The sequence below is a fragment of the Poromitra crassiceps genome, assembly GCF_964638095.1.
Source record: "Poromitra crassiceps genome assembly, chromosome: 12".
In the NCBI taxonomy this organism is placed as follows: Eukaryota; Metazoa; Chordata; class Actinopteri; order Beryciformes; family Melamphaidae; genus Poromitra; species Poromitra crassiceps.
The window spans coordinates 14,570,972-14,597,271 of record NC_139632.1 but is presented as its reverse complement, the minus strand read 5'-3'; the positions used below and the strand labels follow the sequence as shown (position 1 = coordinate 14,597,271).

Below are 26,300 nucleotides of genomic sequence, written 5' to 3'. Positions count from 1 at the left end.
CCTACAGTAGGCCTATAGGTATACCCTTAAAAAAATCTAGGTCTGAATAGCCTACATGCAGGCTTATAGCAATAGCCTATGCAGTATAGTCTATGGTTTATTAGTGCAGTTCAAAACTGCACATGGAGTTCAGTTTGACCCCTCCATTTCCTCATTCACCACCATTTTGTTAACTGACAGAGCACTAACTGCAGCCAGAACAGTCATCATCTTTTGCACAGCACAGAAATGGGCTTATTGTTCATTATATCTATAATAACTTGTTTTTCTTATAGACTAAAATGCCAAATCTATGCTGAAAATAAAGTATGAAACTCAATTGCAAACTAAGTAGCAGCCTAAATCAATCAAAGTTAATTTCAGCTTCTGATTTTCATATTTTACTGTAAAATAGGCTATAAGATTGCCTACACAAAACAACATAATTTTTGTATATAGGCTCAGAAAGTTAATTTCCAAAATGATTTGGAAAAATCCACAATTTTGTAACACATGTTATTACTGTAGAGTGTACTAGTGAGAACAATTTTGACTATTCAGATTTTCAACATCATTATGTTAACTTAATACAAAGGCTTTGTTACTGCATGCAGAACAATCTAGCTACCAATATGAATACACTTAACTTTTAATTTGAAAATATAGTTTACTAACCTGCAATGAAGTTCTCCCATATATATTAGGTCCATTAACATCTGCCCCATTTTGCAGCAAAAACAACACTTCAGGTAGGTTTCCATTGGCAGAAGCACTGCAGAGCTTGTCAGATTGTGAACGTTCGGCCATTCTTATTAAGAAAAAACAAAACAGACATAAAACAGATAGGCTATGAGACGAGGCGTTTAGGCTATGCTTTTAGAAGATGGCAGGCCTGTTATATTGTGAGGCCTCAATCCCACCTCCCTCCTCAATCCCACCTCCCTCCTTGCATAGTAAGGCAGCCTATGACTGAGACAGTCTCAGTCATAGGCTGCCTTACTATGATGCATGCATGCAAAAGAGAGGGCCTGCCTGGTCATAGGCCGAGTTAGTGCCACCCACTCTTCCTGCTCTCCTGCTCGCAACTCGGCTGCAGCTGTAGCCGAGTCCCTATAGCTCTAACATTATGAACACTAATCATTTTGTGTGTGTTCTATTTATGAACATCTCTAATCAATTTTAGTCATATACTTTTAGGCTATATTATGTGCATTATGCCCTTAAATTGGGGTATAGTTTTTTTGGTTTACATGCATCACCAAAAGTCTATCATGATGCAAGGCACTACTAAAGGACAGCATATATTTTTCTTTGAAATTCTGCACAGGCATTCTTGCACATTTAATGCAAATAAGCCTTGTGAATATACTGGGATTCAGAAACTCACATTTTCTATAGTGTATAGAGAATATAGTTTGTGTGTGTTTACATCCATGATCATGGTTCAATGGATCAGATCATGGTTGTATTTTTTTTAATTGCTAATCGATTTCCATTAAAATATGTTCAAAAATAGTGGGCTTTAGAGCGTTTGTGTTTTATTATAATATATCAAGAATAAAAAACATTATTCAAATAGGCTAGCCTCAAAAAAGTAAAAACATTAACAAACTAAAAAGTTTGACATTTCTATCTATTTGTATTTCTATTAATTAAGGTGACTCCAATAGGCTACATTCAGAATAATATAGCTTGATAGCTCTCTAAATTTCAGAGTTATCATATTTTCAGCTGGACAGAGTTTTAGCCTATAGAACTATTTTGAAATAACATATAACAACCATTCATAATTAGGCTACTTCTTTTTCAGGATACCAGGATAATTCCAACATTATAATTTGTATTTTGTAACCCAGGTCACATGCTTTCGGCTTACTAATAGCCTAATAATGCATAATAACGTTTACTTCCATGCCGATTTTGTGCCAAGCAGATTTATACTGACCGGGCAATTTCTTTTCAGTAAAGTCTCTAACAATATGTGTATTGGCAACCGTGTCATGGGACCAAATGTATAGCTATACGATGTGAATTGTTGTTTACATTTAACCAGGTCTACCGCATGGCACATTTGTAGAAGTGCAGTTTACCGGGTGATAACCTTCACCACCAACAGCATAAACGTTTAACAAGACAGTGTGAAATTAACGGCTCATGTAACCTATGGGATGGCCTTTTTTTTTTAACTCGAAATGTAAGGTGCTCTATAAGAGCCTAACATTTACAGGTACAGTGCCTTATTGTAGTATTGTTGGGTTGCTCTTATTGTGTTGTTTACCTGTTTTATATGTATTGTGTGTTTTTTTATTGGACCTTGTGTCTGACAATAAAGTGATGATGATGATGAAGAACAGTAAACGTTCTACCTTTTATTTCTTTAGCATCACTATAGGCCCATGCCTAAGTGTATGGGACACAAAGGCCTAATTTATTGTTGCATCTGCAGTGCACTATGACTGATCCTGACCTTGACCTCCTTAATACTATTATTGTGTGCTAGTAGCCTAATGTTTATGATCTTGGAGTTGGAGCTATTATTGCACTAACTCTGGGTATGCCTATGTGCTTGTATGGTCGTGCCTATCGATCGCTTCTATTTGTCGCACTAAACAAGAGCAACAGCCACGTAGTATAGGATCAACCTAAAACGCCTAAAATGTAATATAGCCTATATTACATATAATATAGCCCTATAGCCATAATGTTGGTCTGTATTTTCTTTTGTATTTTCTATTTTGTATGTAGCCTATAAGACAAGCTTTTGCTTTTTATGGAATTGTAGGTTTGGTATTTGACAAAACTCACGTAAAATGAGATAATCCATCACACAAGCTTTCTTCAGCTCTGCATCCACATAGCCTAACTGTCTATGATTTCAATAAGGACAGGCAACTACCGCGCGTCCTTTTCTCCGACGATCTGTAGCCTATGCAAAAGGGAATAAAAAATAGAAAAAACATCTGGCTTTACAGGTGATCAAAAGTAGCCTAATACGATAACATTCACGCCCACTTCCCGCTCGTTTTCAAAAGATGTTGCCAAAATGTAACTGTGCAAATAATGTTGTAAAAGCATCCTGTGAAGCCATTCAAACAACGTGACTCACTGCCGGGTAACAGCTGTACTGTGTGGCCACAACGATCTCACATTCATTCTGAGCAAAGCTTGTTTTCATTCTGAAATATATCCTACCGATGATGATGATGCTCCTCGATTGTCATAACGCCGTCCGATCCGTTGTCTTTGAAGCTCTAGATCCCCAAACATAGCTGCACTATCTGCTGCCGAAATATCCTCGCCGACATGGCAAAAGTTCGTTCATTTGAGGGCAATAGACACCGGCTTGTAGGATCTCGGATGTCTGCCCTGACAGTTTATTTTTAGTGAATGCAGTTTGAAATTGTTACCAGAAAAGCGAGAGGAGGATTGGTCAAGGGCTGTGATGACGAGGCGGGACTGCGCGAGGGGGCTAGAGCCGAGAGAACCCATTCATTTGTGCGACATGAAGCTGCTGCTGTGAATCCCAATGCCCTGCGCCTGCCTGCATTCAAACCTAAAGCAATACTATTGGTTTCATTCAGAGGCACAGCTACCAACCATGGCATTTTAATATCATCAGTCTCTCATTCTGAATGGTTCATTATAACTTGCACGCCAAGAAACGGGAAGTCCAGCGAATCAGCGAAATAGGTTATTATTTTCTTATTCTGTTTTCGACTCTCGCGTTCCCTTCAATGTTTCAATGCCTTAATCATACTGCCCTCTAGTGTTGAGAAACATCACAGTGGCTCTATCTACGGCAGCCTTTCTTTCATGCAGGCTAAACAGAAATTCTCCAGTGTTTTCTGTTCTGTAGTTTAGATTTAGACTAGTGGTTCCCAATAGTAGGCCTATCTGAGTACTTAATAGGTCACCAGCAGGCCCCCAGCAACATGAATAGTTTGATTTCACACTGTTAAACAAACAGGTGGGGCTACTTGGACAAAATCACACAAAAGGGTGTCCACTGTCCTTGCAGAATATGTTTGAGAGATCACATTTACTATGTATCAATTCCTGGGCTACTGTTATGAAGGCGCATTGCCCAAGTGTAAGTGGGCAGGCGCATTAAAAACTCATTAGGCACGACACTGGGCATATTGATATAATATAATATAATTAATATAATATTTTCTATTTGTCATTTTTCATGAAAGGGAAAGGAGAGTAGTAATGTTTATGTGTGTGTGGAGAGAAAAGTCAACTGCATAACATCATCCATTATCTCCCCTTTCTCTGGTCCCTTTCCCCCACAATCTGCAGTCACTTTACGTTAGCCGTAAAGCAATGGGCTAGCTGAGAATAATGATAGGAGAGAACTGGACACTGTAGTTTACAGAATTGTGATTATCTGAAGCTGGTAGATCCCGATACAGTTTCGTATTTGCAGTTTGCTAAGCTCTCGCACGTCGCCACGTCTGAGCGAAGTATTTTGTTCATATTCGGTCATCCTTCTGTGAGGCGACAAAGCGACGAGAGCCAGCAGAAGAATTGCTTTTAGCCAGTCATTGCCATGGCCTCCGATAGCAGCGATAGCAACATGGATAGAGAAATGATTTTGGCTGACTTTCAGGTGTGTCTCTCTCTGTCCCCGTTTTTAGTAGCTAGCAAAGAAATGTCCTTAGCTAAACTGTCTGCTATTGTTGAATTGTACAACACACATCACCTGACTTACGTTGTAAACAGTAACGTTACATGATCAGAGCTTTGCTTTCTTTGGCTAGCAAACTACTAGCTAGCACATTGACAGCTTGCTAACGTTAACTGAATCAGAATACAATTAGCTGTTAGCTAGCTAACTAACTAGGTAACTGTTATGCAAAGCTAACAACCTAGCCAGTGACATGAATGGTGATTTTGTTTACTGTTTGTCCGTTTAGTAACTGTGTAACGTATAATGACAGTGACCATGCGTTGCTCGTTAACTGACAACTTGTTTACACTCTGCCGTAACCATTTGTGGTACTAATAACATAACATTAAAAGGTAACCCACGTAAATTTAAACTTGGAAAATGAAATATAACATTCGGCCTCCTCGTTGGCTTCCCTATCATCTACATGCATTCATGTAATGTAATGTGAATTAACGTTCGCTTGCCAAGTTAAATAATAGAGATAATGATCATAAACCGCTCGTGCAAGCTAACCCGTTGGCTAATTGGCTACTGTTTTGACGTTGTTTAGGTACCATGCTAATAGCATGATGCTATACAGATCATTGACTGTATATAGGTCAGTGATACAGACAGACACAGTTTAGTAACAACAAGATAACGTTATGGATGCCAAGGTCGACAACACTCAAGAAGATGATACATCTTGTAGCTGACCACCAACGGCTAGCAGCAAATACACGAACTGTTTATGCCACGAATGGAGACAATAAGCTTTAGTTTGGCATGTTTATCATGATCAAGTTTATGTTCATTTATTTATATAGCCCTTTATCATAGCATGTCTTAAAATGAGTTAACAGAAATAACCTAACTAGATCCAACTGATCAACAATCAATCGTTGAACAGAATGATATACTGTAAGTTAAACAAAGGGAAGCAGGACAAAGCACAAGGCAATAATAACATTTTCTTCTTCTTCTTCTTCTTCTTCTTCTTCTTCTTCTTCTTCTTCTTCTTCTTCTTCTTAATATTATTATTTTTTATTATTATTTTAAACATAACAAGCCTACCTACTACCCATAGACCCTTGAAGCATAGAAAAACATAGACACTGATAGAGTTTTGCAGAAAAGCAGGCACAAACAGTTCAATAATATGAAACCTGGCAAGCCATGATGGAATAGAGAACTGATAAAGCAAAGTTATCCATTTAAAAGTGTTTGTACTGTTTGTCATGTCTGATGTAACTAACTCTGCTATATGAGCCCCTATGTAGAAACCTAGTTTGGATGTTGGAGGAAAGAGGAGTGGGTGAGACTGGTTATCTCTTTGGGGTAATCAAGTGAGGACCTCCCACATGATGTCACAGATGTTTTGTGGAGTTAGACCCATGACACCTCCAGATGTCACTACTAGGGATGGGGATATACAGTATATATATATATATTAGGGGTGTCACGATACACTCAGTTCACGATACGATACGATACATGATATCGGGTTCACGATAACGATACAATATGATATTTTAACAATATTTTTTTGCGATTGATTTGTAAGTTGAGGGGGGATCCTCCACGCTAATTTGAGTAATTTCACCATTTTCATCCTCCGTGTCTGTAACGTCCCTCGTCTGTTCAAACAAAGCAATGAAAAGGAGAGGGAGCATGCATGCATATATATATATATACACATACACACATACACACATACACACATCTTTTTTTTATTGATATTGATACCATTTTCGAGACTGCTTAACGATCCGAGTCTTTATCTATCGATAGTCTTCTATTATTTGGTGGAAAGATGAGAAAACACTAAATTCTTAACATAACTGGTATTGCTTCTATAAAGAAAATAAATTATATATATATATGTATGTATATATATATATATATATATATATATATATATTAGGGATGTTCATCAATTATCGAAAATCGATAATCGATCGTTAAGGATTGGAATCGATCCTGTGGCATTTGGATCGATTTTTTAATTATTAAAAAAAAAAAAAAAAAAATTTTTTTTTTTTTTTTTTTTGGACTAGGTTTGGGTGGAATTCGTTCCTCCTCGCCCCACTCCATTGCACAGCCGACTAACGTGAGGTGGAGCTTCATATAGTCTCTAGTTTTCTGGCTGGGCACGGGCCTTTGTGCCAACAAAACTGTTTTAAACATGAGAAATTCACACCGGCATGCGCCGGGGACAGCAGTGTTGGAGAGGAGACACATTGAAATAAAGAGTTCATTGAGGAGAACACGTTGTCTTTCGTATTTTCTGCCATAGGCATTCATTTTGTTAAAAAAAAAAAAAAAAAAAAAAAAAAAAATTGAAAATATTGAAAATTTTCTAAGTATTAATAAAATCGATAATCGATAATTGATCGTTAATTCTCACCGATTATCGATTTTGGAAAATTTTCAAAATGAACATCCCTAATATATATATATATATATATATATATATATATATATATATACCGTAAATTCCGGACTATAAGGCGCACCGGTCTATAAGCCGCACCTTCAAAGGTGACTATTTTTTTCTTATATAAGCCGCACCGGTCTATAAGCCGCGGGTGTTTTGATGTTTAATTACCATATGTAAGGCTTCGTGCACAGAGGGGATTGTCGGGAAAGAGATGGCTGTTTGGGGAAGCTCCCATTTATTAACATTTCAACAAAACAAAAGTCAGGTCACTAATCCCCAGACAAAATCACACATTGTGAGATGCTTAAAAATCACCATCGGCGGGAGCTGCTGTGCAGCCAAGAACACAAGTGAAATTCGTTCTCTCGTGACCTGTGGTTCTCAACGTGATGGACGATTCACCTTTCTTGTTAACAGTCCTAGTGAGAGGCAGGTCGAACGTCAAAGGCACTTCATCCATATTTATGATCTGCTCCGGTCCGATGGAATATTCCTTGATCTTTCTTTGTGTGAATTCGCCGAAGTTTGTAATTTTCTCCTGGTAGTCGGGAGGGAGTTGCTGACACACAGTCGTCCGCGCCCTGACGGACAGTCCCTTTCGTCTCGGGTTTGTGCATGATCCTTTGCTGCTGCTGCTGTTGTTGTTCCTGTCTCGCTACTGTCTCAGACATGGCTTTCAGGCTCAATCGCCGCCATCGTCGTAACACAGCCAGTTCTCCATCTTTTGAAGCATGATGTTAGATTACAACGAGCTAGTTGTGTGGCTTAGCCTTCCAAAATGTTGCTGTTAGTTTTTTAGAATGTAATACATAGAATTGGGAATGTTACATTCAATTTCATTCAGACTGTCTTTCAGGCTCAATCGCTGCCTTTTTCCCCCCGGAGCGAGGGAGGAGGGAGGGAGGGTGTTTTACCGTAGTGGCTGAGAGAGAGTAGTGGCACAGTGCTCCAATCAGGTCGCGAGGCACATTTTTTGCAACATCATCCAATCAGGGTCTCGCTCTCATAATGTCTGTCTTGCTCTCGTTCTGCCTCATACCAACATCCATAGATTTTGGAGGTTCCCGAGTGGCCGTTTGCTGGAAAAATCCATAGATAAGCCGCACCGTTATATAAGCCGCAGGGGGCAAAAAAGGCCAAAAAACGGGAAAAAAGCCGCGGCTTATAGTCCGGAATTTACGGTACTGCTTTGCATATTCAGCCATCCTAACAAGCAACCAATTGAGAAATGAAGCGAACGAGGGGTCGTGAGGCAATTCAATTCTTCTTCGTTTAGTTTAACAGTGGTTGGCAGGCAATTCAGTTGAATTCAAAAACTTTAGACAATCTACCGTATGTATGTTTGTGCATCAGTGTCAGTGATTTGAAATGACATGACTCTCGAGACACAATGGTACGCCAGGACCCGCTAGTTTCGATAGCAGTATCGAGAAGCTTGGACCTTATTGATTTTCTGGTTTCGAGAAATGTATAACCGAGTCAGGGTGCTGCTTCCTGGGTCTCGATCCCCATTCCTAGTCACTACATCCCAAAACCACCTTCCTCCACACCTGCTTGAACTGTCCTGCTCAGCCGTTCTAAACTGAATTTCACCTACAATTAGTTTCTAATAAATGACCAGCTGACCCGCTTAGCAGGTCAGTAACCAAATTGTACCAATAATCAGGTTAATGGGAGAGCTGGTCCTCCTAGCTTTAAGAAGCCTTCTCTGCAGTCTAGAAACTGAAATTTATCAGCAAACAGCTTAACATGCACTCAGTTGAACTGCAACTGAGAATAGTATAACTACACACTTTATGCCATAGCTATGCCATGCTATAGCCCAGGGATACTCAACTTGCTTTGCCCGGTGGCCACTTTTGCAAAAAGACAGGAGGCCACGGGCCAGTTAATAAACAAACATTAATATACATTTTTCTGTAGCGGATTGTAGGTTTTTGGGGTGCCAGCCAGTTTGGTCTGACAATTTTGGGCACACAGGATAGATAGTATATAAGTTTGGGCGGCCAGCATTATTTGACAATGTAGCTGGAGCTCAGTCAAACTTGATTTAACATGAGTTTTTATTGTGAATTAGAAAATGGTCAGGGGGCCACTCTGCCCCCTATCTTGGGCCGCATCTGGCCCCCGGGCCGCAAGTTGAGTATCACTGCTATAGCCTATAATAACCCATGTCTAAGTCACAAGATGCATTTCAAACATTTTAAACCACAAGTAGTGTCCTTTCTTTTCAGCTATACTGTAGCTACTGGCTGCTCTTTTTCACTTTCTTCAGTAGCTGCCTTCGTGGCTTTAGTGTAACCTCTGACCATGAATTCCCAACTTCTTGAATAAACTAGTAGTGTGGATGTGGTAGCAAATCTATGGTTTCCAACTTCTACAGGCTAAAACTTGGCTTTCTGACCTCACTGCTCAGCCGCAGCTGCTACAACACATACGTTTCCTCCTTTCTTACGCCTCATCTACCATTTTTGTGTCTGTAATTTGCTGACATAATATACAGTATATCTACTTTTATTGACCAATTCTAAGCTTCCCCTATCTGCTGTAACCTGTACTTATTGGGTAATCTTTCCTCGCTTGTTTGCCTCAGACTCAGACTCAGACTCCTAAGAGTACAATAATTAATTTCTGTTTGTTTGCACTTGATTGCGCCCACTCAGGACTCAAGCACTTATGTTCACTTGTGTACACTGTTATGCTGCCAAGTGTATCGTCCTTCGGCAAGACAAGCCTTTTCATCCTGACAGGATATGTTGAGTGTTGCTGTTTCTGAACACAGGATAGGCTATGTGGTTTCTTTCTTCACCTAGCCACTAGTTGAGTGTTGCTGTTTCTGAACACAGGATAGGCTATGTGGTTTCTTTCTTCACCTAGCCACTAGTTGAGTGTTGCTGTTTCTAAACACAGGATAGGCTATGTGGTTTCTTTCTTCACCTAGCCACTAGTTGAGTGTTGCTGTTTCTGAACACAGGATAGGCTATGTGGTTTCTTTCTTCACCTAGCCACTAGTTGAGTGTTGCTGTTTCTAAACACAGGATAGGCTATGTGGTTTCTTTCTTCACCTAGCCACTAGTTGAGTGTTGCTGTTTCTGAACACAGGATAGGCTATGTGGTTTCTTTCTTCACCTCGCCACTAGTTGAGTGTTGCTGTTTCTGAGCACAGGATAGGCTATGTGGTTTCTTTCTTCATCTCGCCACTAGTTGAGTGTTGCTGTTTCTAAACACAGGATAGGCTATGTGGTTTCTTTCTTCACCTCGCCACTAGTTGAGTGTTGCTGTTTCTGAACACAGGATAGGCTATGTGGTTTCTTTCTTCACCTCGCCACTAGTTGAGTGTTGCTGTTTCTGAACACAGGATAGGCTATGTGGTTTCTTTCTTCACCTCGCCACTAGTTGAGTGTTGCTGTTTCTAAACACAGGATAGGCTATGTGGTTTCTTTCTTCACCTCGCCACTAGTTGAGTGTTGCTGTTTCTGAACACAGGATAGGCTATGTGGTTTCTTTCTTCACCTCGCCACTAGTTGAGTGTTGCTGTTTCTAAACACAGGATAGGCTATGTGGTTTCTTTCTTCACCTCGCCACTAGTTGAGTGTTGCTGTTTCTAAACACAGGATAGGCTATGTGGTTTCTTTCTTCACCTCGCCACTTGAGTGTTGCTGTTTCTGAGCACAGACGATAGGCTATGTGGTTTCGTTCTTCACCTAGCCACTAGTTGAGTGTTGCTGTTTCTAAACACAGGATAGGCTATGTGGTTTCTTTCTTCACCTCACCACTGGTTGGGGTTGTGGAGTGAAGGCAACACATCATAGGTTGCCCCGGTCATGAATTGATTCCCAGACATTTCCATATTCCATTGTTTATTTCTGACTAAGCCTCTTCAACTCAACACTTTTCCTGTTCATCTATTGTCGCTGCCTAGCTTAAGAAGCTACTTTGGCACACCGTTCCTTGTTCTTCTGTCAATGTACTTGCTCCATCACCAGCTTCTTCTTTTCGGATGGTGTTGCTTTGTGCCACAACGGTTTTCTTGTGCCATCACCAAGTCCTCCATGACCCCATTGCATTTGCCCTACAATGTCTCTTACTGATTATTTAACTCAGTGGTACTCGACTCAACCTTGCCCTACTCAGGAGCCACATTGACAAAAAAATATTTTTGCAAGAGCCACAATCCAAAAACGTCCCTTTCCTCCTGAAACCAGTTTGGTTCTGTATGAGTCTCGCCAGCTCTTCAGCCCATAGCTCTCCACCTTTCGAAAAGTTGGTACTGAACCTTGGTTGCTTTGTCGATGGTGCTGCAAATTGGACCTTTTGAATTGTGAAATGGTCGTTATGACAAAGCAGACATTCTCCCAAACCTGCGGGCACAAAGAAAGTCCTCTTTAAATGTTTAATATTCCTCTTCATATTTGCATTTCTTACATTTTTTAGCCATTTATGTTCATGCTTAGCTAGTTTTCACAGTGTGACAGAGTTTGCACTTGTCCAGTGCACCTGCAGAGTGCAAGACCTGAGATTATTGTGATTGGTTGTTCAGATGGTTGAGGGGTTGGGCCGTAATAGATTGATGTGACTTGAGAATGAGAATGAACTGTTGATGAATTCTGCTGACAATGATTTTCTTATTTATTATTATTATTATTTTTAAAGTAGGACTTAAAAGAGACACAAGCCCACAACTACCCATAAAGGAGCCGCATGTGGCTCTAGAGCCTCAGGTTGAGTATCACTGGTTTAACTGCTTCTTTAGGGATACATACATTTCTGGATCCCTACAGCCTTTTAGGATCAGCTTTGGTCTTATTTTTGCACATTTGAATTCCTTTGTTAAAGTAGTGGTAACTTGAGGAGCCTCTTTCCATCCAGTGCTCCACTGCTTAGACATCAAGAGACACCGAGGGCCTTGTCATTTCCTAACGTAGGATCTATGAAAAAAGGTAGAGGTAATTCCCCACACCCACCCTCCTCAGCAAGTCAAGTCAAGAGAAGGCAGAGATCAGCAAAAAATCGTGGCGTTTTATTCATCAGGACATAGTCTGGAGCCGTCTCCACCGCTTCTGGACCTGAGACCAAGGAGACGGAAACAGTCTACCGGAAACATGTGCGCCAAAAAAATCCTAAGTTTCGATTAATTTTCGGATGCAAAGCGTAGATGTTTCTACAAGAACTTATTTGAAAACTTCGTTTGGTCCATCTTTTGTTTTGTTGTTTTTTTTAAATGCTGTTTCCGGTCTAGGGCGGAAACCAGCCGAGAGGTGTAATTCAAGGATAATGGAAACCAGTCTCTTCTCCTCGGGAAGAGCCTGGTGACGCGAGGTTATCAGGACATCACTGACTGTGGTCTGCTGTCCCCTGATTGCTTATCCAAGTAGAGGTGCTGGACTTGATGGACCTAGAGAGCACTGGGTGGCAGATTTCCGGCTCGAAGTAGCACTGAAACTATAGGGTATAACGGTATTAGCAAAAAACTGGGGGCTGGCAGGAGCAAGGGAGACTGCCACAATAAGGCTTTGTATGCAGTTTGTGTGAGGGTCAGTCACCTCCGGGTCTTTGGAGATAGCAGTAGCACCAGTGGCAGGAGACACTGGGTGACGAGGGCATTGTAGTAGAGTAGAGCTTGAATCAGACACAGACTGATCTGAACAGAGCCTGCACATTAGCAGCATTTTGGAAACCCCAAAAAACCCATTTCTATCGTGTGGTGTGACCTTCACCGTCTGCCCTGGATACTGATGCACAGGCTGAACTACAGTGACGAACTTAACTTACTCGTCTGAAGTGGAGTAAAACTACAAGCATACCAGCAGCTATTTTGAGAGAGAGAAAAACATTGCTCTTCTCTATTACATTTAAAGTACAAAATTGCAATAGATTTAAACATGACCTCAATTTTTACTGCAGCAGAGTTTGAGCGAGAGTCAGTTGGTCAGCAGTCTTAATGCTGTAGCTTGACCTGATCAGCCCGAGGGAGTGATGAATGATGAAAGCATCAGAGCTCAAACTGGTCCGAACCCTCTGGCTAGATTCACATTGCAAAGTTTAGGGGGCAGAGTGCTGAACAAGCTGGCCCTTCCTAAGAGGGAAGGGGACCTGCAGATGGGGCCCTGGACCAGGGTTGGGAGATGGTTGTGCATGTGGATTATCGGAAGAAAGTAACCTTTATGTATTTCTTCAATGCCAATGTGTTCAACGTGTTTTGAACTTGAGTGCTCTGTGTCAAACACTGGGGCAAACCTTCTGTATCGGAAGCTTCATTTAGGGTTGTGTTGTGTCCAATGATAGGTTTCATAAAAGCTCATACAATGTGTATGTGGCCCGATTCTCTGTTCTCATTCTGCTTTCTTCTCTGTTTCCCGTCTCACAGGCTTGCACTGGAATTGACAACATTGCGGAGGCGATCACTCTGCTCGAGCAGAATAACTGGGATTTAGTGGTAAGTTCATTATCCCACCATTCACTCTAGTGTTGTCACGATACCAAGATCACGATACCGGGTAGTATCACGATACCACGGAGAAATCAATATATTTTTTTGTTTTATGAATGTGCAATGTGTTTACCTCTACAAATTATAATGTATGATGACCATAGGCAAAAAAAAATACAATGGTTTCACAGTATCTCAGGCACCTCAAAAATGTAAATATCTGATATATACATACAACTGTGCAACACTAATTCACTCTGTGTAGTTGTGTAACCACGGCCACGTTCTACCTGTATTCTGCTCAGTCTCACCTGTGCTGTGAGAGAGGTGTGAGGGAGAAGATGTTCTTCTGATAGAAAGCTGCCCTGAGAGAATGGGCATGTCCTGCCAGCTTTGTGTTAGCTTCACTTTGTGCTAAAGCGGCTACGAGCAAGATTTTTGATTGTTATTAAAAAGTCTAAATGTAATATTGATGCATCACATCTTTTTTTTTGAATTAAAGTGTTTTTTATTTTCAAACTTAGACAAGAAAATAACATTACATTACATTCAACAGACATTCCCCAATCCCTCCCTCCACCCCTCCCTCACCACAGTTCACGATCAATATAATAGTTGTTATATTGTAATATTGATGCATCACATCTTACCTATAATAGTAGCTGAGACCAAAGCCGTGTGAATCGGAGATTGCTCTCTTGATGATTATAGAGTCTGTGTCTGTCTTCCGGCGGGCCGGATAGACCAGGAAGTGAAACGAAACGGTTTACGGCAGCTGCCTGCCTTCAACCGTTTCGCTCTGCCTAGCAACAGACCATAAACAAGGAGAACGGCATGCTCACTACATCCAGGGGCTTGCTACTCTCGCGAACATCTCTCGTTATGTATTCTAACAGTTTGTTTGGAAGTCATTTTGTTATTTTGTGGTTATGGCCGAAGTGGCTGCCGCAAACCGTTTCATTTCACTTCCTGATCTGCCCCGGCCGCAGACAGACTAATCATCAAGACAACACTGGCCGATTCACTCGGGGTTCAAGCGAGACTACTCGGCGTTGGTCTCGTCTACTATTAGAGGGAAGATGTAAGGCATCGATATTAAATTTAGTCTGTTTAATAACAATCGAAAATCTTGCTCGTAGTTAGAAAAAGAAGAAGCCCTTCTTACTGTCAAGTGCACCTGGGAAGGGGTGCAGTCTATATTTAGACTGGTGCTGTCCAGGCGGCTGGCAGGAGTTCAAAGCAAGCAGCAGCAGGAGACACCGGGGGCCACTGCACCTGTAAAGTGATGACTTGCAGTTCCTCTGCGGTGGCTGGTGACAAAAGGTGTGTGTGTGTGTGAGAACAAAGCATCAAAGCATGGATATCAAAATGAACAGTATTGCCAAAAATATGTATAGCCCAGTTGCCCAGAGGTTTTCAAAGTGGGAGGGGGGCCTCCCCAGGGGGCCTCAGTGAGTGGAAAGGGGGGAAAATGTGTGTGATTTGGTTAAAGAGATAGTCTACGGTAGTTTTGGGGAATGTGACAGTTTTTTCACCACTTTCCCAGACTCAGAACAAATAAATGCCTTCAGACAAACCTTTTTATGTATTTGGTGAAGTCTGAAGTAAGTCAAACAGCAATATCAGGCTATCTTGGCTCAATTGTTGAGTGTCTATGGGATCAAATAACATAATCATGATCCGATATAGGCATCCAGGAATTGAGCGAGGGGGACTCCTTATTCCAGGCTTTGTTTGGGGGGAGGCCCACAGCCTCAGACTTTGAAAACCCATGGTGTAGCCTCTATTCATCTAACCTGTATTTTACAGTACAGCTATACAAGTAGCCACTCTCCTTTTGCAGTTTTAACTTATTTGCCCAGTGATTATCAATAGAAGCAACATGATAGAAACTCTGATAAAACACTGATTTAAAAATGCAAAGCAGAGGAACAGATATTTTATAAGTAATTTAAGAAACCCCAAAGGACTTATATAAAAACGCATCACCTCAAAAGAAATGAAATAACCAAACAACATAATAAGCAGCCTAGACATGTATTTACAGTCATGATTCAAGATTTCTATTGTCACTCCGTTGTACAAGTACGCATGTGTGAAATTCTTATGCTGTGGGCTCCATTACAGACAAGGTGCAGTAGGTAATTAAGTACAAAATAACAGCAAACAACAAATGGAGCACACAATCACAACAACAACAACAATAAGGCATTAAGGCAATAGTTAAATAGGGCAAACAGTGTATGTAAGGCAGTTAAGGCAAACAGTAAAATAAGAAAGGTAATAAAGTAGAAGTAATAAAGTATTAAAATAGAATAAGATAGAATAAATATAAAAAAGTGTCACTGTCCACTACAGGTGTTTGTGTTATTTATTGAGGAGTCTCGTAGCCTGCGGAAAGAAACTATTCCGCAGACGGTTTGTGCGTGCCTTCGGCACCCTGTATCTTCTCCCTGAGGGCAACAGGGAGAACAGGCTGTTGTGCGGGTGGTTAGTGTCCTTGATGATCTTCCAGGACCTCCTGAGGCACCGGTGATTGTACAGTTCCTGCAGTTTTGGCACTTCACATCCTGTCACGTGCCTCACCCTTCTCAGCGCCTTGTGGTCCACAAAGCTGTGCGTGTGTGTGTGTGTGTGTGTGTGTGTGTGTGTTTGTGCGTGTTGTGTTGTGTTTTGTTGTGGGAGAGGTGGGCAATAGGGAGGAGAAGGTGAAAAATGTAAAAAAAAGAAAAAGAAAAGTAGGCTAGATTTGAATGCAAATTTGTAATTAATTAAATCCATTTGCATTATGTCAGTTAGTTCTTTGTGTTATTTTGATGAATTGAAAATGTACTAATTGAGATGTCATGGCATTTGGGTCCCTGGTCAACACCAAATTTCACTTTTGGGTCCCAAGCTGAAAAAGTTTGGGAACCCCCTGGTCTACGTCAAATGGGGCGGCTTAGAGGACCATTTAAGTTTCTGCCCCTGTGGCCAAAATGCCACAAAACCTCTTTTAGACCTGCTTAACAGTTTGCCATGTGTCTGCCAAATTTTAAAACTTTTGACCAATCAGACGCGGCCGAGCTAGAGCCAATTAGAAAGGGGGATGAATAATAAGAATTCAGCCAGAAACAATAGTATTCCAGCTACGCTGTGAATACCTATAAATCCCAGGCACGACTGAAATGTAAAAAAACGGCAGAACACAATGCAGTGATAAGGGAGATAAAACATCCCTTGTGTGTGTGTGTGTGTGTGTGTGTGTGTGTGTGTGTGTGCGTGCGTGCGCCTGTGCGGGGGTGTGTGTGAGAGAGAGAGAGTGAGTATGTGTGTGTGTTTAGTGAATATGTGTGTGGAATAAGAAAATAAGAGATCATTTGTAAATGTATTACTAAAGAAAAAACAAGCATTTTGTTGTTTCATTAGACTACATGGTAAAGTCCTTCATTCTCACTGTCATTAAAAAGGTCTTATTTAAAATGTCTTAAATTTGACTTGATGAAACTGGTAGACAAGCTTATAAGTCGTTGAGATGTAGATTATTTGTATTAGCACATTTCTGTGGGTCAGTGTTTTTAGTATCCATTAACTGTGAAGATCATGAACTTGAATGTCATTCCGGCATGTGCTGTTCATGTATATCACATGCTTTGCCACTGCCAGTACTCTGATGGACCCAAGCTAACTATAACCGAGTAGCATATGAAATATTGAGTAATGTTTTGCTCCCAAAATTCTTTTTTATACTTTGAGTGAATATAGAGTATTTAACAGAGAATTGAGACATAAAATCCAGGATAAATGCATTGTGAAATCCTTTTGTAGCACAGGCTAGCACACAACAACTCACTTCAGTTTGCTTTTTCTGCTAATAAAGTGAGGTATAGCGAGCGTTCGAGAGCACTCCCATTCAGCTGTCAATTCAAACAAAAGCTCAGAACATACTGACAGCGGTTCATCTGTTTTGTCTTTTCAGCTCTCTTTGTTTTGAGCAGACCTCCCTCCCTGAATATCCCCTCGTTCCCTATCACACTAGTTTTCTTCTCAATTCTACAGCCTATAAAAGGCGACACTCTCCTTGTCAGTGGGACAAACACTACACCGTTGCCAAGCAGGGTGGTAAATTCACACGATCTACGAACAAAATACTGCTCTGTTTTTCTCTGTAACCAGTCACGCTGACAGGTACTACAAGACATCATTTAGAGGTTCTATTCCATTTTAAAATAAGAATGGCAAAAGGGACTGATTCATTTTTGTTGATTTATTAGCTGCTTTGTCAAGTAGACAATTATTTTTGTATACGGTAATTGTCTTGTCAGGGTGGTCCCCAGGATTTTGAGTACTAACTGACTTACGGTAAATGACAGTTCCAGTGAATTGAGGTTTTGCTCATTGTTTACATTTTCCTTCCCTGTTGATGTTCATTTTGATAGTTGTTACATGCATGCGCCATGGATAAAGATATTTCAAAATCAGTTTTGCCATACCTCTCTGGCTCATTCACACCCATTCAGTTTCAAACAGCATACAAAAACAACTGGAGACTTCTCATTTGGTTGGTAGAGGTAATCCATCGCTGTGAATGTGAAGCCAACAAACAAATTTTTGCATTTCGTATGTAAAGCCAGTGACTTGAAATTTAGGGGTATATTTTGATTGCAATCTGCCATTTTGGCGAGCAGGTGAAGAGGGTAATGCAGACATATATCCCAAATCAAACTATTCCTATCTTCAACCATCCTAGAGAAGGTCATGCATGCCTTTATCATATAGTCCCTCTCACAGAATACCATCCTAGAGATCACACCACTCCAATCCTCCATTCCACTGGTTACCTGCCACTTTCAGAATTGATTTCAAGATTCTTCTGATCACTTTTAAAGCTTGTCTAGGTCTGGTGCCTACCTACTTGTCAGAGCTGTTAACCCAATATTTGTTTATTTGTTTATTAAAAACGGATCCCATTAACTGATGCCTAAGTGACCGCTAGTCTTGCTGGGGTCCAAGACAATAATATACATTACATTACAGACAATGAAATAGAATACACTAAAAACATGTAACCAATATGAGCCAGGGCTGAGTTCTGCTGGTTGTTCCTAAATCTAGACTGAAACTAATGGGTACCAGCCTTTTGACACTAGAGAACCCCCCCCCCCCCCCTCCCCATTGTGGAACGGCCTGCCCATTGAAATTGGGCTAGCTAATTCAGCATCTTCCTTAACCCATTGATACCTGATGCAGCATTTGTGTGACGCGGTTCGCGGTCTTAAAGGGATACACACACAAATGAGGGATATACACGCAAATGCTGCATCAGGTATCAATGGGTTAAAATCACTTCTCAAGACACACTACTACAGACTGGCCTTAATGTAATTGTTTTATTTTGTTTTAAGTCTTGTGTTTTTGCACTGTGCTTTCTATTACAATCTGTCTTTTTTCTTCTTTTTTTCCTTCTTTTTTTACTATTGTCCATCTTCTATATTACTGTCCGCATTTTTCAGTTGTTTCTCTTATTTTCTGGAAACTTTTTTTTTTTTTAGAAAGGTGCTATACAAATAAAGATGACTACAGTATTATTATTGCTGTTGGGTAGTCATGATTTACTTTGAGCTTTGTTGATCCCAGGGCACAATCAGTTAGCAGTAGCATGGACATAGATGGGATCCAATTAATAAAACACGAACATTGCATAATTATGTTATGTTGGGGTTCTGTCATTAACTATATTTCTTGGAATTTCCATTGTCATTACAGGCAGCCATCAACGGAGTCATACCACAGGAGAATGGGATCTTGCAAAGGTAACAATGTTGCCACACATTCACTGTAAATCATAGACACACTTATAGCGCTGCCTGAGGGTCGTGCATGATTATCTATCTTTGGGAGAAACAAATGTTTGTTTATCTCATTCCAATAACTAACGTTTTAGTGAGATTATTGGGTTGTGTCTGTACATCAGTTTCCCTGCGATATACAGGTAATAAAATGAGACACAGGGTAAAAAATGTATTCATCTGTTTCCTAGCAACAGGATGTTCCTACGAGACTAAAGCAACAATTCAAAGGCAAAATGCTGCCCAATACATCGCTGCTCTCAGACTGTTGCAGGTCTAGACTTCAGTAGCCTAAATCTAGAAGATCAAAGTAACAAGCGGACAAAATTAACAGACAATATACCTGTCATGCTAGAATGATCATGTAAAAGAGAAGTCAGAGGAAATAAGTAAGAGCTGAAGTGAGGGAGAAGGAATGTTTTTATTCGTAGAGAAATGAGTCAGAGGAAAGGGTGATGTGAGATACTTCTTGTATACCACCATAAGAAGAAAACAAAGGTGTCATTGTGTGTGTGAGTAGGACGCTGAACTCCTCTTCTTAATGATGGTGCTTGCAGTGTCAGGTTTCAGGCTATCTCTGCATTTTTCCTTTAGCCTTGGCTACTTCTTGACATCTCCAACAATTACCGGCCCATATCCAACCTCCCCTTCCTGTCCAAAGTCCTTGAGTGAGCCGTCACCGCTCAACTCAAATCCCACCTTGACAACAATAACCTCTATGAACTCTTCCAATCCAGCTTCCACACCAAACACGGCACAGAAACGGCACTACTGAAAATAACCAATGACATACTTCTCCCTGCTGACTCCGGCTTCCTCACCATCCCCATCCTCCTCGAGTCTCGACCTCAGCGTTGATCAGATACCATCAACAATTCCATCCTCCTCTCACGCCTTCAACACTGCCTTGGCATTTCCTGCACCGTCCTCTCCTGGCTCACCTCCTATATCTCTGACAGACATCAATACATCTCCATAAACAACTGCCAATCCTCCACCGCCCCATTTACTCGTGGTGTCCCTCAAGGTTCAGTGCTCGGCCCCCTCCTCTTCATCCTGTACATACTTCCGCTTGGACAAATTATCCACCGCCATGGCCTGCATTTTCACTGTTATGCAGATGACACCCAACTCTACCTCTTCTCCAAGACCATCACCTCAACCACGCACTCCACCCTCACCACCTGCCTTGCCGATATAAAAACATGGATACAACAGAACTTTCTTCAACTCAACTATAATAAATCCGAAATACTCATCATCGGCCCAAACTCCCTCACCCGCTCCGCTCAGACCTTCTCTCTCAACATTGATGGCTCCATCGTGTCACCCCCTCCACCCACGTCCGCAACCTCGGGATCATCCTCGAACCCACCCTCTCATTCCTACCTCAGGTCAACCACACATCACCAAAGCTGCCTTCTTTCACCTCAGGAACATCGCCCCCCTCCGCCCCTCCCTATCCCTTTCCGCTGCCGAAAAACACTCATCCATGCCCTCATAACTTCCAGACTCGACTACCAATAGCATCCTCTACGGCTCACCCAACAAAATACTCCATAAACTCCAATACGTCCAGAACTCCGCTCACCTCCACCTGTTGCCGAGGTCACATCAGCCCTGTTGACACAAACAGCCTGAGCCTGATAACCCCCAGGATCAAGCTCCGGACCTGTGGCGACGGGGCCTTTTCAGTTGCAATGCCGCACCCTCCCTCTGGAACGCCCCACCCATCCACCTCTGTCAGACAACGACCCTCCTTCAAACAGGCCCTCCAGAAGACCCACCTCTTCAAACTCACTTTCACCTGCTAAACATCTTCCCCTCTATCTTGTGACTCCTCCAATTTAAAATTACATACTTATGTTTTATTGTTATTACTATTGTTATGTTCTTATTGTATTGTGTGTAAAGCGACTTTGAGTACTTAGAAAAATGCTACATGAATTGAATGTATTATTATTATTTTTTATTATTATTATTTGATTGACTACTTGATTTGTGCGGAAAATGTCAGTGCAAGTTTTTTGTGTCTCCTGGTGAGATCAGTCTTGCAAATGAGTACCGGTAGATTGTATTTGAAAGGTTGTGTGTGCAGCCGCTGGGTAACACTAACTATGTGTCACGAAGAGGGAAATAAGCGTATTACTGGGCTGTGTGCGGAGATTATTGTTTCTGCTGTGTTTTCTATTCTGCTGTCGAAGAGTGGAATAATAAAAAGACATCGCAACTGCAAGGAAGCCCCTCTGCCAAGAGCAGAGTTGTACACAGTTTCTAAAGCAGAAAGGTTTCTATAAGAGCCTTTGTCTCCGTCACTTTCCTTCAACGGTTGGTTGACACTCATTGAATGCACTGAGCTGATCTGAACCCACTCAAGCTGGGGACGTTCTGTTAAACCGTTTTATTTTGTGTACACACTTGGCGTGCACGTGTGCGCATGCACGCATGTGCTCGAGTGTGGTTCAGGCCCTTGGGCCATGAGAAGATTGCTGGTCTTTGGTATGGGCACACAGCGTTATGAATGGAGGCTGGTTGGCAGTGTGAGCAGCAGCCAACACATTGACTAAGTGGCTGGCACTGGTATGAGTAGGCTGGCGTTGCCCAGTAAACAGCCCCTGGTGACGTGACCTGCTGCCAGAGCCAGCTGGAGGCTACGGCGGCCTTCCAGTCTAAAATGAGGCCCCCTCCTTCCCCTGTCCCCTTTAGTTAGCGGGTTGGGAATTTGAAGAAGCTTGTCTTGTTGATCATTAACCAAAATGTTTCTCTGCCAAAACGGAATAAAAACTGCTGAATCCTCTGCTGAATGCGTTCTCCGGGCCTGACAGTTTGTGTTGGTTGAAGAAGGGCCCAGCAGCAGTTGTATCTGCTTGGGAACAGATCCTGGACTGCACAGGAGAACAGTGCCATCTAGATGTAGGGCAGCATGGAACTGCGCCCAAACAGTAACAACGGCCGATTTAACGGCCTTCAGAGTTACTGTGCCAAGTTGTGGTGAAAGTGCATTCAGGATCAGTTCTGCTTGTTGTGAACGCAGCTCACCATAAACCAGGCTATTTTAGTTGCTTCCAAGAATTGTAATTCTTAAAAGTCCTGGATCCACACTTATAATCCGCCCATGTCCATGGGTTTGTCACAGGGTCTGTAAGATGATGCGCGCAATTCTTTAATTTGAGGGTGAATCAGTTTGCAATAGATCTAACATGGAGCCCTGAAGGTGAATATTTCTAAAAGGAGGTTCAATATAATGTAGAAAATCATTCTTACAATATCTTCTTACTGTAAAATCCATTCAAATTGGACTTGAAAATGATACTGGAAAATCTGTATGTGACTGTTTTATTCATGCACAGACAGTAAAGGGAATTATCTGCTCACAGCCTGTATTTTGCCAGCGGTGTGTTTCAATGTCTCAGATTGTTGTTGTTCAGATGCATTCATGTTAGATAGAGAGATTAAGATGTGATATCACAACCCTGATACAACTCTGACACTTGGGTTTACAGCAGAGAGCTTCATGTTTGCAAGATTCATCCACCCTTGAACACAGTGATGTCTGTTTGGGTTTTTTCTCTGTGTAGCTAACACAATTCCTTGTATGTGTACATACTTGGCCAATAAAGCTTATTCTGATTCTGATATCTTAAGTTTTTCTACCATATTACCTCAGAACAGCACAATATTAACTCATTACACAAAGTATAACATATTGGCTGTTGTGTTCACTTTATTTACCCCCCCCCCCCCCCCAGTTGTACTCGTTTCTCCATCCCCTCTGCCGATCTGAGGAGAGCCGTAGACTGGCACATGCTTCCTCCGATACATGTACCTCCACCCCCCTGACCGACCGATCGACCAGAGGAGGCACTAGTGCAGCCACCAGGACTCATACCCGACCGGCTTCCCACCCACAGACACGGCCAATTGTGCTGTAGGAACATCTGACCAAGCCGGAAGTACCGCTGCCGGGAATTGAACCCGGGTCTCCGCGGTGGTGGGAGAGTGCATTGACCTCTACACACACTACCCAGATGCCCCTAGTTATCTTTTCTTTTTTTTTTACCAACCAACCAACTACATTGTTAGAAATGGATAGGACCTGTTGAAGTCGTCAGTGGCTTGTCAGTGGCTGGTAGAGGAGACATACTGTGCTGCCATTTGGCTGGTGTTAATTTCTCCCCCTGGTGGCCGAGCCTGTTTCTGAAAGCTGTGTAGACGGTCGGTCAGCGAGCGGTTGCCTCTGCAATGTGGTGGGACAAATAAAATGCAGCCTTTGTCAAAGTAAGAACTTGGGCCTGGCACTCTTCTCTCCTCGCCTCTTGCTGCGAGATAGCTGCTGCTTACATTTCAAGGAACAAAGGACGAGCTTTGTTGAGATCCAGGAGAGAAAAGCCATCATTCACTGCTGTGTGGGAATTGGGAAGGGGGGGGGGGCATATCATAAGAAAGAGCAGGGAAGGGGGTTCATATCATATCATATCCTATATAAGAAAGAGGAGATTGAGTACTGGAAGGAGGAGAATGCTTTGGTCGCTTGTTTCTGCAGTCGTAAAAAGGCCTGTTTATTTAAGATGAATCTGTAGGTTGTTGGACAGTGTGCAGATATCTGGAAATATTGCTGATGAGGCCTTTTCATCATACACCCAGTGTCTGATTGGATCCTACATGTTCCTGCCTATTTTTAAAGGCTGTTTCCCCAAACAATTTGCTTCTTTCAATCGTTCATGATCTTCCATAACTCACTGACCATTTTTGACTGAATTATAGGCTTGTATTTGAAAGTTGAGCATTGAGCGCTTGACCCTGCTCAAACTTTTCACTTCTGTACAGTAATTTCTCCAGCGAGGCGAGCCAGGCCAACCTCTACGGACCTCCTAACCAATCTGAAGCAGCTGAAGCAGCGGCCGCAGTTGAGGCCCCTCCCCCCTCGTCTTCATCTTCGTCATCCTCTCCTCCGTTGTCCACGGCCTCCACCTCAGCGTTCTGCCCCATCGTCCCCTCCTCACGACACATCGTGGAGCGTCAGCCCCGGATGCTCAACTTCAGGGTGGAGTACCGGCAGCGCTCTATAGAGGTGGTACTGGAGGAGGGCAGCACAGTCGGTGAGCAACACACTCTTCTTTTTTTCTTTTCACATGCTGCCATCTTGTGGATAAATGTAAAACTGAAAAGTACATTTATTCTCTATCCGTCCATTCTCTTATCTCCCTCACAGGAGAAATCAAACACATCCTTGAGACAGAGCTTGGGGTTCCAGTGTCCAAAATGCAGCTGAAGGGCTGGAAGAGTGGAGATGTATCCGACAGTGTGAGTTTATGGTCTTTAGAGATTATTTAGTTACAAACCTAAAGGAGTCAGTGCAAAAACAAAGGAAAAGAAAGGGAAGAGAGGAGAGGAGCACTGTTGATGGCATCAGCTGAAATGGATGTGCCTTCCCTGTAGCCCTTTTTAACTTCCTTATGTTTTTGGTCTTAAAAATTGTCCAATTGTTGTCCATTAATCACATAATAAGTAAATGTGATTATTTTGTCCAGCTAAATGTTGTCATTGTGCAAAGCTATAGAACCTTCATAGTGAATAGTAAATTGTGTGTACTGTGTCTATATGTGTTCAGACGGCGCTGAGAAGTTTACATCTGCCCAAGAACAACAGCCTGTACGTCCTGACCCCAGACATTGCCGCTACTGCCAGCACCAGCCAAAACAGGTATCTAGCCATTCAACACACACACACACACACACACACACACACACACACACACACACACACACACACACACACACACACACACACACACACACACACACACACACACACACACACACAAATTATTTATTTATGTCCACATGGATGCAAAGTACAAAGGACATAAACACTAATAATGCAATTAGTTAATGCATACATACACAAAGGATAACACCACACGCAGGATGATGACAATGGCAGGTCGACATGACAGATATTATACTGTAAGGCAAGATAACGGTCAGTATCCACTTCATAGGTTCAAAAAGCAGCGCCGTCTCCATATTGAGCGGCTACCAATAATAGCAGATATTGAACAAAACCTTGCTTACTGCTTGGCCCTTCTCTTTGGGAGACCAGCCAACTGAAGGCCTCTCACAACCAGCTTATGGACATGACCCAGGCTGCCAAATATGAAAACTATAAGATTACAGTTGTAGCCCAGCTGTGAAATGGTCTGCTCCAGCTGTTGATATTTCAGGATCTTGGTTAGAAAGGCTTCCTCTCTAGGCTACAGCCAACCTCTAGAATGACCACCTCCCTACGATTTTCATTGACAGCAACATCAGGAGTGTTAGCTCGAATATTAAAGAACACATCTGAATCGTCACTACACAGACTGAACATGCTCGGCTTCACAGTGGAATGTTTATAAAGCGAAATAGTAACCTGAAAATAGAGGTGATATCTTTTGATATCAAATACAATATTCTATCATGCCTAAATGTAAAGCCCTTTGTATACATGGCAACCATTTAAGATGTGAGACATGGTTTCAACAGTTTGAAATATGAAATATAGTGGTACTGGCATGAGCATAGTACCTCATAGTGAACACCAGGTGGCGGTGTAAGTCCAGTTTTGGAGAAGTTGCCTGCAGGTCCCAGCCAACAAATGCCATTTTCATTGGAGTATTAAGAGACATTTGACCCGCTGGTGCACATGTATTTTCTCGCATCCGTTGTGACATTTTGAAAGGAAAGCCTGCCGCTGTGTTATGTAAATAATAATTTCCTCTCCCTTATTTGTATCTTTCAGACGGACATTGTTGCTTGCTGAAGGGTGTTTTATTTATTATTATTCAGAGATTGTGTGTCTCTGACATCCACACTACATATTTCATTTTGTTTTTCCATTTTCCAATATATTGCAGTCTTATCACATTGGTGATGATACCTAGTGACAATAGAGATTTGGTGAGAAAGCTCCATTAAGCCAGCGTTCTCC

The 26,300-nt window shown here is 41.8% G+C and overlaps 2 protein-coding genes across 2 annotated transcripts in view; one reads left to right on the top strand and one right to left on the bottom strand.

Moving 5' to 3' along the window:
* The window catches only part of cdkn2c (cyclin-dependent kinase inhibitor 2C (p18, inhibits CDK4)), a gene marked incomplete at both ends in the record, with an annotated part of 3,873 nt that extends 719 nt beyond the window's left edge, over positions 1–3,154 (bottom strand). The window contains one exon of the mRNA XM_083647220.1: positions 3,086–3,154. Coding sequence (XP_083503346.1) covers positions 3,086–3,154 — 69 coding nt within the window. The remainder of the gene's footprint in view (positions 1–3,085) is intronic.
* A 1,157-nt stretch (positions 3,155–4,311) lies between these two features.
* The window catches only part of faf1 (Fas (TNFRSF6) associated factor 1), a 98,510-nt gene continuing 76,521 nt past the window's right edge, over positions 4,312–26,300 (top strand). Inside the window, exons 1-6 of the mRNA XM_083646967.1 lie at positions 4,312–4,591; positions 13,441–13,509; positions 19,249–19,295; positions 24,159–24,430; positions 24,544–24,635; positions 24,943–25,034. Of these exons, the coding sequence (XP_083503093.1) occupies positions 4,532–4,591; positions 13,441–13,509; positions 19,249–19,295; positions 24,159–24,430; positions 24,544–24,635; positions 24,943–25,034 (632 nt within the window). The 5' untranslated portion in view covers positions 4,312–4,531. The remainder of the gene's footprint in view (positions 4,592–13,440; positions 13,510–19,248; positions 19,296–24,158; positions 24,431–24,543; positions 24,636–24,942; positions 25,035–26,300) is intronic.